Below are 14,729 nucleotides of genomic sequence, written 5' to 3'. Positions count from 1 at the left end.
TGATCAATACTTACCATTAATTTTGTGTTTGAAATACTTTAATTTAATGATACATTGAATTTAGCATTTTTAGAGTTTTGATTTTTTGCTAATTGATTACATCAATCAAATTAATAAACTCGCTAAATATTTATTTTGTATATGCTAAATTCAAGATTGCTAAATTTAGTGTATTGCTTGGCTTAAGGTACAGCTAGTGTGCTTTACAGTCTCATGGCTCAAACTATAATGTCCAGTAACAATGAAGAGAGGGCTTAAGAGGGCAAGTATAGACTCACCATGCAGTGTGTAGAGTACACATGCATAGAATTTTACAGCTAAATACGTGATGTAATTCTTGGGTGATGCTCCATCTGGAAATTTTGGAAAGATAGCTAGAAATCTGGAAGTTATTTTTTAACCAAATACGTATACTGTATTGTACTGAAAGATTGTGGGTACAAGATGGATGAGTTTAGTTGTAAGAAATTTTAGTTTAAAAACAGAACTAGTACACTTTTAAATGTTATTGGATTATTAGGCAATACATAATAGTGGATTGTTGGATCTTGAGGTCATTTAGTCACATGTAGAGATTTAAAATGTACATAAAAATAACTTCAACCTTGTATTGTAGCCACAGACTATTCTGCATTTTGCTATTTCAATTCGACTTTTTACAACTATGGTCCCATCACCATATTTTACAACCAGAGTCCAAAGTCACTTACATATACAACTAGTTTTTGACCATAACTATAACCTGGGAACACTGACAGCGTAAATGTTGCAGTATCATTTGAGCTTATAAAGTTGAGCTTCAAAGGGGTTGGGAGTGCAAACTCTGTATGACATAAAATTTTATTCAGTATAGCTTCAATTGATGTTAAAATAGGGAGATTCAGATAAATGCAGAGTGGAACTTTGGTACTGATAAAGCAAAAACAAACAGTTCTCATATGCTATAGCCTTAAATTGTTAAATTTATACATGCTAAGAAATTCAGTGTTTTACTTACTCAAGTATCAAGTTTGTAACAACAACTGAAAATACAAACTATATGATATTAAACCATTTGACAGAAATTGTTCTCAGAAAGTGATTAGTATATGGCTGGATGTTTGAAGCAATGGTAAGATAGCAATGCATGCACAGGTCAAAAAGACACACTGATAACTTCTTGAAAAAACATTATAATTTCATGATGGATGTTCTATTATAGTATTTAACTGTTCTATGATGATAACATCATGAAAAGTATGACAACATACAAGAGAAAATTAATGGGGGCCCAGACTCAGGGGTACCAAGTTGAAATAACAAGGGCCCTGGAAAGACATAAATACAAACAACAACACAATAACAACACACACATTACAACAACTAATTTAAAACACAGTACAGCACAATAATTAGTCCAACAGATCAGTAACGTCCCATGATGTTGAGGATCATCTGAGATCCGATATGAACAAGATATAGCATTATAATTTAACTTTTGCTGGAGGGTGAAGGATGCCACGAATAGAATGTTTTGATTGATGGAACCGAACACTTCTGGCAATTTTGCTACTGCTGCTGGCATAAAATGGCCTTTATTCTTTGTTTATTAATTACTAGGCAGGCAGCACAGCTGATTTGCCTAGGATGTATATCGCACAATATTACAGTACATTACTGCGTTACAATGACGAATTATACTAATTATATTACACAGATTACAGATGCTAAGTTACTATGTTGCAATTACGAATTATACACTACATTACATAGGCCTATAGAGTATTTCGATTTTTAGCAGCTTTTATTCTAAGCCAAGCACCTCCCCCCCTCCCTTACACGGTATTGATATCGCCACTTTTGTCGTGTGCTTGCACCCTGAGTCAGGGGTGTAGCCAGGATTTTTTGGAGGGGAGTTCCAGCACAAGCATTGAGTTACTAGAAGCAGGGGTCTGGGGGCGCAGCCCCCAGTCGCTGAGAGACTTTCAATATTTTAATAAATCAAAACTCAGCAAATTGCTATATTTTATGCAAAAAGTACATTAATTATGATGCATTAAGTGCCCCTGGGATGAAGCTAGTACTAGATAAAGCCATCTATAGTGGAAACAGACAGCATAACACATAGAGACAATCTGTAAGTGATGGCTATATCTCACTGTGGTATAGGAGCCATGAATCCACTGATACAAATGACAATCAAACAATATAACTATACAAATATGCATAGCATGAATTCATTTTGCATAACACAAGTGATAAATTACTGGAGCTCTATATCTTTAAACACTGCACACCAAAGCTATAGCAGTATAAGGTCATGCTAAGTTTTGCATTTAATGTTAGAATGTCTGAAAAACTTAATATGGACATGGATATTTACATGCATGTTCTATTAGAGTATACCTGACTGCTCTATTAGAGTATATCGATCTTTTTAACAAGTTTTGATGAGGGCTCATGTTACCTCTGTAAATCCTTCCCTGAGAGATGAATGTAAGTTTTATCAATTGTTGTGCTGTGCCATTATTGCTCACTCATTTTGTCCTGCCACACTAAATGGTGTGTTGCAGAAGTCTAAATTTTACAGGGGGTTCCCCCCCTTCCTACGCCCCTGCTGAGTTGCAACGCAACGCTGGATTTACACTTGATTGTCTAATGGCGTTGCAAAACTCAGTGACGCCTATCCAATTCGAATGCTACCCAAGGTACCAGTACCTCGCGATCGATCACAACATTACGTACCTTCACGCAAACTGATCACGGCACAGACTCACTGATAAGGAATATTGTTCACTTCTAGAAATAAGACAACAGCCCTGCATGGCTGGGAGAGTAGCTAGATTGTAGAAGATACGAAGCTCCGGAATCTCGAGGTCGTCAGTCAGACTCGTCAGGCTGTAGGCTGTCAACTGAAGTATTTAATTTTTTAGTTGCGCATGTGCAATATGTATCAGTGTCTGATAATGAAATAATGCAGTGCCAAAAGTAAACCATGTACTCCATGCAATCACTCTGTCCAGCTCCCTAGCTGGGACACTCCTTTGCAACAAGCTGCTTATCCAAGGGCGGAATTAGGAAGGGGCTGAAGCACCCCCCTCCAATATTGAAATACTCTAATAGAATAGTCAACTACTCTAATAGAATTAAAGAACAAGACCAACTCCCCTAGACCCAACTCAAACCATACTGCAACATTTATGCTACATGTGCCTTTTACATGAAAGCTATAGTTACCACTGCTAGAAAATAATTAGTTAAAGTGACTCACAATGTTTATTCAAAGCTAAATTTACAAACTTTTAATTTCCTGTAAGAGCATATCCCTTGATGCCCTAGATCAGGGGCGGTGGAGCAGGCCAAACAGTGAGGGGGACCAGGCCAGCTGTAAGTTGAAGACGAAAAGAAAAGAAAATAAAGGTCACAGCCTGCTGACAATAGCTGCTCTCCACCAATTATATCTCCTTTATAACTACACATACGTAGCTAAGTAGCTTGCTACACTGCTTCTCTGAATACTGTGACTGCTCTATTAGAGTATCCAGATCCTGACTGTTCTATTAGAGTATCTCGATCTTTTCTTGCAAACAGTGTCCCATAAAAGTGGGGGGGGGGGGGGGGGGGGGGCTGTCTATGCCCTAGATAAAGCATGCTCCTTATGCTAAGTGTGCTTCGTATTAACCAGTTGCCATATTTTTAGCCCCCACTATAGATGCCTCTAGTTTAGTCCCCCTCCCCCTCGGGAAATCCTAGATCCACCCCTGACTATCCCAGTTACAAATCAATCAATCAAATAAGAGGTTGGTTGGTATACTAAAAATATTGGCCATTAGTCATTGTTATATGAACTTGCAACCAAGATAGCAACATTTGCATATTCTTTGTGAATTGTGTTACTACAAAAAGCTAAGCTAACAAGTAATAAATAAATATTATATTATATATAATTATTATATAATATACATAGTCAACTAACAGTATCAGTCTCAGTCATGGTCACCATGACATGGTTAATTATTAGACTTGAACAAGCCCTGCTCAATTGCATCACTAACAAATTGATGAGCCTTGTCATAGGCTGGTCCTAATCTCTCTTTACAGTTCTTCATCCAAACATCAACCTTAGAGCCATCCTGGTAGGGTTTATAATCAGTCATGGATATTTGGGTTAGCTCACACAATGGCTTCAGGTCAGCAATAGAAATATCATCTCCACCAATAAACTTTCCTCTGCTCAAAAAGTAGTTCTCAAATGTTGCGATGGCTTTCTCAAGCTTTTCTTTACCTTCTTCTGCTTTAGCAACATCAGCTGGAAGGCCAAAGACTTTTGGACGAGCAAACTACAATGACAAAGAATTACAGTATCGTTATCTGTCCACTCTCTTTTACACATCCCACATCATATGGATATATGCATGTACACACACAAACATAGAAATGACTAACAGTTTTACGCAATGCTTATCATGAACCACAGTAGATTCATAATAGAGATTGTCCAAGTTTTTTAAACTAGGCGTGCGCTCACAGCCAGCCTTCAGCCAGCTGTAAGTGTGCACCTGGTTACTGAAACTGTTTTCATAAAAAACGTGTGTGTGTGTGTGTGTGTGCGTGTGCGTGTGCGTGTGTGTGTGTGTGTGTGTGTGTGTGTGTGTGTGTGTGTGTGTGTGTGTGTGTGTGTGTGTGTGTGTGTCTGTGTGTGTCTGTGTGTGTCTGTGTGTGTGTCTGTGTGTGTGTGTGTGTACCTACCTACCTATGTTTGTTTCTCCGTATGCACCCACATGAGTTTAAAATGGTAAAAGCAGCCAGGATGTAAGAATTGAAAGCTAAATTAAGTCTGTATTAAAACTTTCACACACATAAACTTTGCTTTGAGTTGGTTTCTTCTTGGCGGTCTGAAATATGGGTATGGCGGCTTCATATACTTCTTGCACAGTCTTCCTTTTCGGTTTCATAGGGGGCATTACTTACGCAAATGAAAATGAAGGGCAGCCTCAAGGCTTTCTCTACACAATATGCAATATGTGTCTTAATTGCGTTTGTGGATAACGCTTGCTCCAGTGCTGCAAATATGATGCCTTCCATTTCCTCAGAAAATCTGCTAAAAGTTTTGAAACGTAACCAAAGCCACTGAGACTTGACACAAATTTGGGAAGAAATATCCTGTAAAAATTGTCCATGAAGAGGCTTCTCTTTCCAAGATTGTAAATGTTGTAAAATAGCAGAACGTTTGTAATTTTTACCAACTTTCTCAAAAGTATCATAAGATTCAGTATTATTCATAATCATTCATAAAACAGGCATAGCGAAGTTTACAAGGAGAGTCTTGAAAAGCAGCAAAGCTTGCTGAATGATCATTGTACTTGTCCATGACTTTAGTTATGTTTTGATTTCATTTTTGGATGGAAACAGACCAAACTGGGCCGTTTCTTCTAGCCATTACGCATGTGAAGTCATACAAGATTACACTCAGAGATAGGTTTTCTGGTGTGCGCTGCTTGTTGCTGATAAAATCTGTCCTTATTAAACTCAGTATAGACCAGGAAGCTTAATCTGTGCTGAAAACTTTGTTGCAAGGTGGTTTTTACTCCGTGATTGTTGTACGTGAGCAGGTTATCCAAGAATAAAATTCTAGTAGAGCAGTCATGTAAATACTCTAATAATGCAATCAAGTGTGTATAACTGCTAACAACAAACCTTGCACTAAATTTGACAGCTATTAAAGGATGTAAATTCTAGCTTATATTAGGAGACTCAATCTGTATGTACATTACAGTTTCATGTGTGTATTTGAATGTTGACTGCATTACTCCAAAATAATATGAATGGGAACCAAGCATAAATGTTAGTGTCCTATATTTGCTGTGTAGCACCGATAGTGCTTTAAAGTTTAAAATACATAATAGTGAATGTGAGCTAAGATTATTGTATATAAAGTATACCTACATTACAGGTGGTGTACTGCAATTTCAGTTTCTACATGATGTTTACCTTACTGTCAGCAAAGAGAGAATGAACTTGGTAGGGAAGATGAACTGAATAATTGAACTACTACAAAACTACACAAAATTATCCAGGGAAGGGGAATTAACTATGTAGGGGAGAGGGGTTTCAAAGTTTAATCACAGAGGGGGAAAAGTAAAATTGTGACCGGATTTCATATAACAAGGCTTCCACACACACAAAATCAAACTTACGATTTTACCAGAAATGGATTGCTGGTCTAATACACTATCATATTTCACACTGTACTTCCTTCAGCACTGGCAAGTCTGGTTTCTGTAGCAGCTTTCTTCCAACCCTGTCAAAGCCACGAGTGTGAGATTGGCACCATTAAATGGCCATGGCTTTGTGATAATGGTGTGTAGTGAGCTGGGACTTCACAGAGAGCTCGCCAATAGTGTTCTCAGTCAATTTGGAGTAATTTTAGGGCCATGGAGGGCCATGGAGAGCCCAAACTTGGCCTCTGGATTCCAATTGTCTTCTTACTCCATTTTATACCCGTATATTAAGACCACCGTCCACCCCCACCCTCCCACCCTATTACTACCCCCACCCTCCCACCCTATTACTACCATCTGTGATATTATTACCCGCTCGAAAAAAGCTGCTCAAAACAGGGCAAATTTTGGGTATCAGAAATGTATACACCCACTCAGTGATAGCTAGTGAACAGATGAACAATTGGTGCAAATTTTGTTTGCACAGCTGTAGGCACTGGGAAGTTATTACACAATGATTCCTTAAAATCGCCATATCTCCTAACAAAGCTTTGTGCGTCGAAGCCTTGTTTTGTCAAATTCAGTCACAATTTATGATTGTCATCAGTTGCTTGTAGTATCCTTTTCTTAATTGCGAATCATTAGGGGTAAAGTAGTCTTTAACAAGATTATTAATAATTTTATACATCATTATAAGTTTAGCTCTCTCTCTTCTTTATTGTAAAGGAGGTAAGTTGAGTGTGTTCAGCATGCTAGTAACACTATAGTATGTATGTACATGTTGAGCTGGATCCTCAAAAACATTTAATAGCTCACAGATGCAATTATACACATGATCTTGAAATGTGGCTCATTTGCAGCACTGCTTGACCCGCTAAAAATATTTCAAAATCTTTTTTCATTCAAATGTCTGACAAAATATTTATGGCCAATGGAAATTTTCACCATACATTTCCTATGGGGAAGCCATAAAAGTACAGTGTCCATTACAGTCCTTTCCCAAACTTGTAATGGAGCCAAACCATATGTGTGAATTTAGTTGTTGACACCTTTGCTGTTACCACTAATCATCTGGTTGGCTGAAATGTTAACTTGCTTGAGAAATAATCCACTTTTAATTTTTAGCTGTTTTTTTCAGGATCCAGCTCAACTTGTACATACTATAGAGTAACTTGAAAAATCATTAACTGGCCGCTCTTCTCTGCGCACTGCTTCAATTTTATTAATATTATTTGAGGTATGGGGGTCCCATACAGGTGATGCATATTCAAACACTGACCTAGCCATACTTCTATAGCAATTACATTTCACGGTGCTTGGACAGTGGTGCAGGTTTCTGTAAATAAAGGCATATGCATTGATTTGGTTAGCTTTATTGGTGACTGCTTGGATGTGGTCATTGAAGGTAAGGTTGTTGTCAATGGTGCCCCTAGATATTTGGCAGATGTAACTTCCTTAATGGGAGATCATAAACCACAAGACTACCTTGGAAGGTAAGACTGGAGCCAGTGAAGGTAATAAGCTGTTGAAACAGTAGTAGAAACTGGAGAAAGCTCTTGTAACCAACTTAACACTACAGCAAATAATTGTAGTAGTTTACTGAGGCTTGGGTTGCATGTACACTAATCATGACAAAAAACCAAAAAAAAGCCTAGGAGCAAGTCTTTGTGTGCAGGTTAAGCTTCCAGGCTTATTACAACAGATTTGAGTAACAAAAATTTATACATGCTAGCAGCAAACTCTTCATAGCATGACCTTTTATGGCTTCTCATATAGAATGGAGTCTGAGCAAGAAAACACAGCCAAATTTGGGCTGTTCCAGCTTAAAAACAAGGTGAAAAATAGGTCATGGATATGGGGAAGGACTCATTAAGTATGGCTATAATATACAGTGTTTATCACAAAGAGTTGATAACTTTTGCTGCACATAAGTGAAACAAAATAATATTATGAACAATATGGCAAATTTCAGTTGAATCAGTTCTGTCACATACTGTTTCCTTTTCACTTGATACTTACTAGTGGACCTGTACTCATTGCAAAGAACCACTAGAGGGTTGTTTAAGTCTGTTTTGAGTTGAAGGATGCTTTTCAAGGTGGTTTTTAGGTGTGCATTCTATTATGTGAGGATTTCTGAAAAAAAAACATGGGCTATCCCTATTATGAACCCACTATCATGGTTGTAATCTTGTTGTTTTAGTATAAATTAAGTGGCCTCTGGCTCTCCTGCAATCACTCTTTTGCACCGACAGTGTGCTTGTACTGGAAATTATATAGAATTACATGTCTATTTTCGTAATTATACATTTGTGCCTTCATTCACAGACGAATTTTCCCTAGTTAATACATGTCTCTAGCTATATAAGCCTTGTAGTTTTTGAGAACATTAATTATTTATTAATTTTGTTATAACTTATGACATAATTTCAACCACATTTCTTATTATTCTTAGTACTTGGTAGTATCATTAGTTGAAGTATATAGTCTCCTGTTAGCAATCCTTGACATTCAAGTTGTAACATTACTATATAAACCATTTTGCTCTAGTAATTTACTTATCAGTGACATCTTGTGCCTTTGAGCTATACTGGTGACAGAAAAATATAAGATGGACAGGTAAGGGCTTAAGTACTGGCCATTCTAACCATGTAGTATGGGCATGTAAGTTGCTAAAAATGATCAACATACCACAGTAAAACACTCTAATAGAACAGCCAGTGTGCTTTATTAAAGTTTGTGGGATAACAATGCAGCATAGTTGACTTCGCCTTCCTAATCCAAAGGTAGGCAGCTACCCAACTAACTCCTTAGAACAACACTTCTGTATGGATTCAAATAATAGCCAGCTTTTTGCTTTTATTTAAGGACACAGTATGGCCACTAGTCAAATGCGGTTACTACTTAATGTACAGCAGTTGACCAGGTAAATATAGTAGCTCTGTAATTTTAAAAACTCATTTTCTAAACAACTACTTATAGTTTCAGTTGAAGATGTGTATTTGGTAATCAGGGTGAAATCCAACTGCAATATAGGTTTGGATTTCTGTGTCCTCAAACCTGACCTGCTTTACACATACATAGTGACAGTAACCATAGAACTGAGTCATACTGTAAACTGTATGTGCTAGCACATGACAGGATGTTTATATGACTTGTAATTGACTTTACCATTAACCTCATTCAAGCAATGAATTTAATTACACACAGTTATTCTCCAATATGATTATATCAAAGAGAACCTTGTAATAGAAGAAGCCCATGGCTCCAGCCCTGATGTTTGAGTCATTCCACTCCAGATATTCATCTATTCTGGCACGATCCTCTGGTTTGCTGGGATACCAGTGGTCAGGAACTTTGCACTTTGCTACAAGGTATCTTAGAATAGCTCCACTAAAAAGAAATAGAGCTGGTAAGCAAGCATATAGACTTCCTTTATCTCAAAGCAACACTCCTATTTCCCTCTTTAAAAAGTGTAGGTGTTCTTCAAGGCGTTACCTTTCTGACAAATAAAATCCATTGTCATCCATTGCAGGAATGGTTCTACGAGGATTCACCTTCCCAAGATCTTCATTCTTGATGTGAGCGCCTGTGAAATACCAACACATACTGTTTACAAATACCCAGTTAATACTAACTAAATAGGCAATTAATCAACCATGTATATAATTTAGTTTATATTCACGTTATTACTTTTCTGACCAAATGACAAAAGAAAAAATACAGTCTGTGTTGACAAGACTATGAATCAATAATGGCAATAACATGAATATAAACTAAATTATATACATGGTTGATTAATTGCCTATTTAGTTAGAATGGGATGGTATTAACTGCATGGGCACCTGGTTTTTAGAAGTGACATAACATCAACTTGTTATTATGATCCTTTTTTTTTCTCAACCAAATGACAATACAAAAGTCATAGTCTGTGTTCAGTGACAAGACTAATTCATTCAGCTAGAAAATCATACTGCAATTTAGCATATTCTTGTAATTCATGAATTATTATAATTCAGTAATTACATTGTTTAGGAAGCGTAACTATCACAAACCTGCAAATTACATGCAGAAGTATGTTTTATAGTGATGCAAATTGTATCAAGGGGTCCGAAACCATGCAAAATTGCCTATGAGATTTTGAAATCTTTAGATTTTGCCCAAGATTTCAAGATTCTGGTGAAGATTTAAAAGATTTCAAGACTCAATTACAAAAAATGGGTGTAGCTAGTGCCTTGTGTCATATGTCATAGATTATTAATCCCACTGTGAGTGGGATTATAATCTATGCTCGTGTAATATCCGCGTATCCGAAAATTTCCGGAAACTTTAAAAATTTCAGGTTTTAATTTCAGAGATTTCTAACCGGTATTTTAACAGGGGGTGAACACTGATTTTCAGTGGAGCCCTGCACACAAACAACAATACACTACATAATTAAATCATTATCTCTTAAATAACGACAAACTGCATGGTTGCCTCAGTAAAGATTTCAAGATCGGAGATTTCAGTTCCGTTTGAAAACAGGCGTTTTGCGTGATATAATCACGTTGTTTTTAAACTTGTTGACATTTCGCAAAAAACACAATTTTCAAATGAAACTAAAATTCCCGGTACAGTACGAGATTTTCAGTTTGTTGCGGACCTCTTGAATTGTATGATAGAGAAAGCCTCGTGAGGCTGCCCTTCATTTTCTTTCGCGTAAGTACGCGGCGGGTATGAGCTAACGCTAGGTGGGTAACGCCCCCTTTCAAATAGACCGAAAGGGAATACCTTTCACGAAGTATATGAAGAGTCGCCATATACCCGTATTTCAGGCTGCCGAGAATGTGTGTACATGGAGACTTAATTTCAAGCTTTCAATTCTTACACCCTAGCTGGCTGCTTCTTATCATTTTAAACGTTTTTGCTCACGTACGGTGCGTACGGACAAACAAAAATAGAGCTACACAAACACACGAAACTTGACAATTTCAGTAAATCAGGCACGCCCACGGACACGCACCCGGTTTTAAAAATCCACATGTAGCTACTTCAGCATGTACGATCACCTCAGTGACCTCACCGTAGCGCGCCGGAGCACATCACTGAAACAATCCGATGAAAGCAAGGTTGCCTTACCACACAAACTAACACACCGTACCCCGAGCGCCCTAATTATACTTCTCATTCATTCCGTTCGTATCAGACTATATATATATCTGGCATGGCTGAGCGCTATATCTGGCATGTGTGAGTGCTAGGCGAGCGCTCGGAGGCGAGATCGAAAGCGTAGCTAAATTACGTTGTAGCTATATAGCTATCAGGTACCTTCTGTTAGACTGATCACCACGGATTCATAAGGGATTTTGTTGCCTTCTAGAAACAAAACAACAGCTCTGCTTGGCTGGGAGAGTAGGTCGTAGAAAATACGAAGTTCTGGCATCTCGACGCTGTCAACGTATCCTCACTGAACTCCACGATAATCAATACGTAGCTACGAACAAAGGATGGCTGGTCTAATTATACTTTTCTGTTCGGGTTTCTGTTTGTAATGTTTGATCGATTTAGTGGTGAGACTAGTGTATTTCGATTTCATGTCAGCATTCAGAAGCGCCTCCGCCTACACTAGAGGGTAGCTATGGATTACAGGCGCACAAGGCCGTTGCCCCTAGCAACCTTAAATTATTTTTGTAATCTCTCCAGCCAACCTACCACACAGGCACTGTTTGTAGTTCCCATACATTATCCGCTACATACGTAGCTATTACTGGCTATAGGGCAAAGATTGTGACCATATAAGCTGTAGGCTTTGACTACTCTTATTAGAGTATCCCAATCGTTTTTAATGCAGTGGGAGATGAAAAGTGAAGTGTTGCTGAGCTTTATTTATATATTTTGTTGATTAGCAAAACCCATCAAGGGTACAACGCTAATGTACAAAAATTATGTAGTGGTTCAACAATGAGATAAATAACCTTTAAAGGAATCTAAATCACAATTACTTAAGTCCCCAATGTTCAAGTTGTTCCAGTCCGGGATTGTCCTCGGTAAAAATGAATAAAGATATCAGTTTGTTCTGGCGAACAGTTGCATGAGCATATGATTGTTGTTTGCCCTGGTAATTGTTAAGGGGGATGGTGCTGGCAAATACTGCATGGGTGGGAATGTGTATCATCTTGTTTACAAACTTAAATATTATAAATGGTGTTAGTTCAATGGTTAAGTGTAACTGCATGCATGCTACTGAAATACAGTGGCATATAGTTGTTTGTGATGGCAAATTGTCAGTACAACAACTAGTTTATTTAGCTATTTAGACTGCCACTGACTCAAGCTAAATTTAAAAGGGGGTTTCTGTTGAAACCACAGAAACCCATCTAGATCTGCCACTGCCTCTATGTCAGTAGATATTAGAGCCCACAGTCCACAGTATGCAAGGGGGCACAGCTGTTGCCTTCTCATGTAGCAGATATTGTATAGGAAAACTACAAACAGTGCCATACATTATCTGCTACATGAGAAGGCAACAGCTGTGCCCCCTTACATACTGTAGACTGTGCACGGGCTCTAATATCTACTGACATAGAGGCAGTGGTGGATCTAGATGGGTTTCTGTGGCTTCAATTAACACAACCCCCCTTTTAAATTTAGCTTGAGTCAGTGGCAGTCTAAATAGCTACATCAACTAGTTGTGCTGACAATTTGCCATCACAAAACTATATGCCACTGTATTTCAGTAACATGCATGCGGTTGCACTCAACTGTTGAAGTAACACCATTTATAGCTCAGTAACACTTCACTTTTCATCTCCCACTGCATTAACAACAATTGAGATATTCTAATAGAATAGTCAAAGCTACAGCTTATAGTCACAATCTTTGCCCAATAGTAATAGCTAGCTATAGTATGTATTTACAGTTTAAAGCATTGTAAATTGCTAACTAAACATATAGCCTAAAATTTGATCTCAGAGCTTCTAAAATCTCAAAAATTGGTGAAATGTCATCAGATGCCTTATTCAGCTTTCAGAAACTCCCTTTTAAAAAAATCCTAGATCCTCCACTGAGGACCTATGGTACCAGTATGCAGCCAGCATAGATGAGCACATGGATGCTGTATGTGAAAAATCTGGTACAAATTCAAAAATGTCACCTTTAAAACCTTGGAGAGTTACTTTTAATAGACATCTGCACCTAATAAAATAAAAATTCAGGTTGCGAGGGGCAATGGTTATATAGTTATGAAATATGTCTATTTCCAAAATTAATTAAAGCTGGGACAGGTACAATCTAAAGGGCTGGCGTAAGACTATCAGCCAAGTGTGATGCTCTCTCTCAGCAAGGGGAAAAGAGGAATTGGAGCAAGTGGTTGAGAAATGCAAACATTGTTTTTGACAGTTTCTTGACCTTCTATGCTGGAACTGCTCCAGCTTCCCCAGCTATATTGATGGGGATCTGGTGCTTGCTGGAGAATAAATATAAGTCACTCATGATCAAATGCTCCAGTCCAGAAAATTTTGCCTAAGTAGGGTATATGGTACTTGCATAGTGAACACTGAGGAATCCCTGTTAAACCATAGGTACAGTGAAATTACACTCACCCTTTGAATCAACTTCCTGGCCTCATTTGTGACTGTGTAGCAGCACCAACAGAAGTCAGCAACTACCAGCCAACAGAAGTCCACTGTTTGACAATCACGTCAGGGTAACCAAATGTGGAAATTTGGTGGCCCTTGCCACATTTGGTTACCCTGACGCGAGTGCTGCACTTTAGGTGATCCTGATGGTGAACAGTCACACTGCATGTAGTCACACGTGTGGTGAGAGGCAGGTGCTCAGCAAGTAAACTCAGTCTCTTATAAACGTTTGTAAAGAAAAGTTGTTTACTAAGGGTTGTATAGTAGCACAAAGCGATTTTGTGTCTCGAAGCAGAACCGTCTCATCATTGTTATTGAGGAGTAAACCATCTTCATCCATAAGGTCATATCAGAACAGTTACTTCTCCAGAACTATTAAAGAATGGAACACCTTGCCATTTAATATTATTGGAACCTCCGACTCTGATTTATTTACGTCGCTTTTACAAACACATTACTGCGCTTGTAATTAGATAGTTGGTTTACATTGTTTTCCTGAGCATACCAGCAAGGCTGACTGCTCAGTATAAATAGTAATAATAATGATAATAAGCCGTGCCACAAATTCGCACTTCAAAGGCATAAATCATTTAGAAGTTGAACATGTTTTGCCGCTTTCAGTCATAACAACCAGAGAACTTTATCATCAATCTTTCAATACGTTTTGGGGTGCATGACATTCATCAGTGAAGGATTAGATCTTTCAAGAATTATCCGATTCTACTCCTGTCACTGGTAAGGTGTACACAAGCTCGTGGGCTAGTGTGCACACCGGAATAAAATTTGACCAGGCAGTGGATAGTTGATGGAATATAATGCCTAGATACATGAGTAAGCATTACCAGATAGTACTGCAAACCATTTCGTAGTACTAGTTTGTGATAAAGAATCGCACAAGGCTGATTATCACAAC

General features: G+C 38.0%; 1 protein-coding gene across 1 annotated transcript; it reads right to left on the bottom strand.

The window, feature by feature from the left end:
• Window positions 1–3,838: 3,838 nt before the first annotated feature.
• LOC136269081 (glutathione S-transferase theta-1-like) lies at window positions 3,839–11,685 on the bottom strand. The gene is made up of 4 exons (XM_066064541.1): window positions 11,508–11,685; window positions 9,696–9,786; window positions 9,440–9,590; window positions 3,839–4,319 (listed from the first exon to the last, which is right to left on the bottom strand). Exons 1-4 carry the CDS (start codon window positions 11,620–11,622, stop codon window positions 3,990–3,992), a joined length of 687 nt encoding a protein of 228 aa, XP_065920613.1. The 5' UTR covers window positions 11,623–11,685; the 3' UTR covers window positions 3,839–3,989.
• Window positions 11,686–14,729: the final 3,044 nt, after the last annotated feature.

Source organism: Dysidea avara, chromosome 10, assembly GCF_963678975.1.
Source record: "Dysidea avara chromosome 10, odDysAvar1.4, whole genome shotgun sequence".
Classification (NCBI taxonomy): Eukaryota; Metazoa; Porifera; class Demospongiae; order Dictyoceratida; family Dysideidae; genus Dysidea; species Dysidea avara.
Note: the sequence above shows the minus strand (reverse complement) of the source record. Positions and strands in the feature narration are given on the sequence as shown.

Bases quoted from the DNA above. Each gene is read 5' to 3' on its own strand.
- LOC136269081 (XM_066064541.1), bottom strand. From the start codon at position 11,622: ATGCCAGAACTTCGTATTTTCTACGACCTACTCTCCCAGCCAAGCAGA. The intron at 9,787-11,507 runs GTACCTGATAGC...GGTATTTCACAG, and splicing joins GGTGATCAGTCTAACAGAAG to GCGCTCACATCAAGAATGAA. The intron at 9,591-9,695 runs GTAACGCCTTGA...ATTTCTTTTTAG, and splicing joins GGATTTTATTTGTCAGAAAG to TGGAGCTATTCTAAGATACC.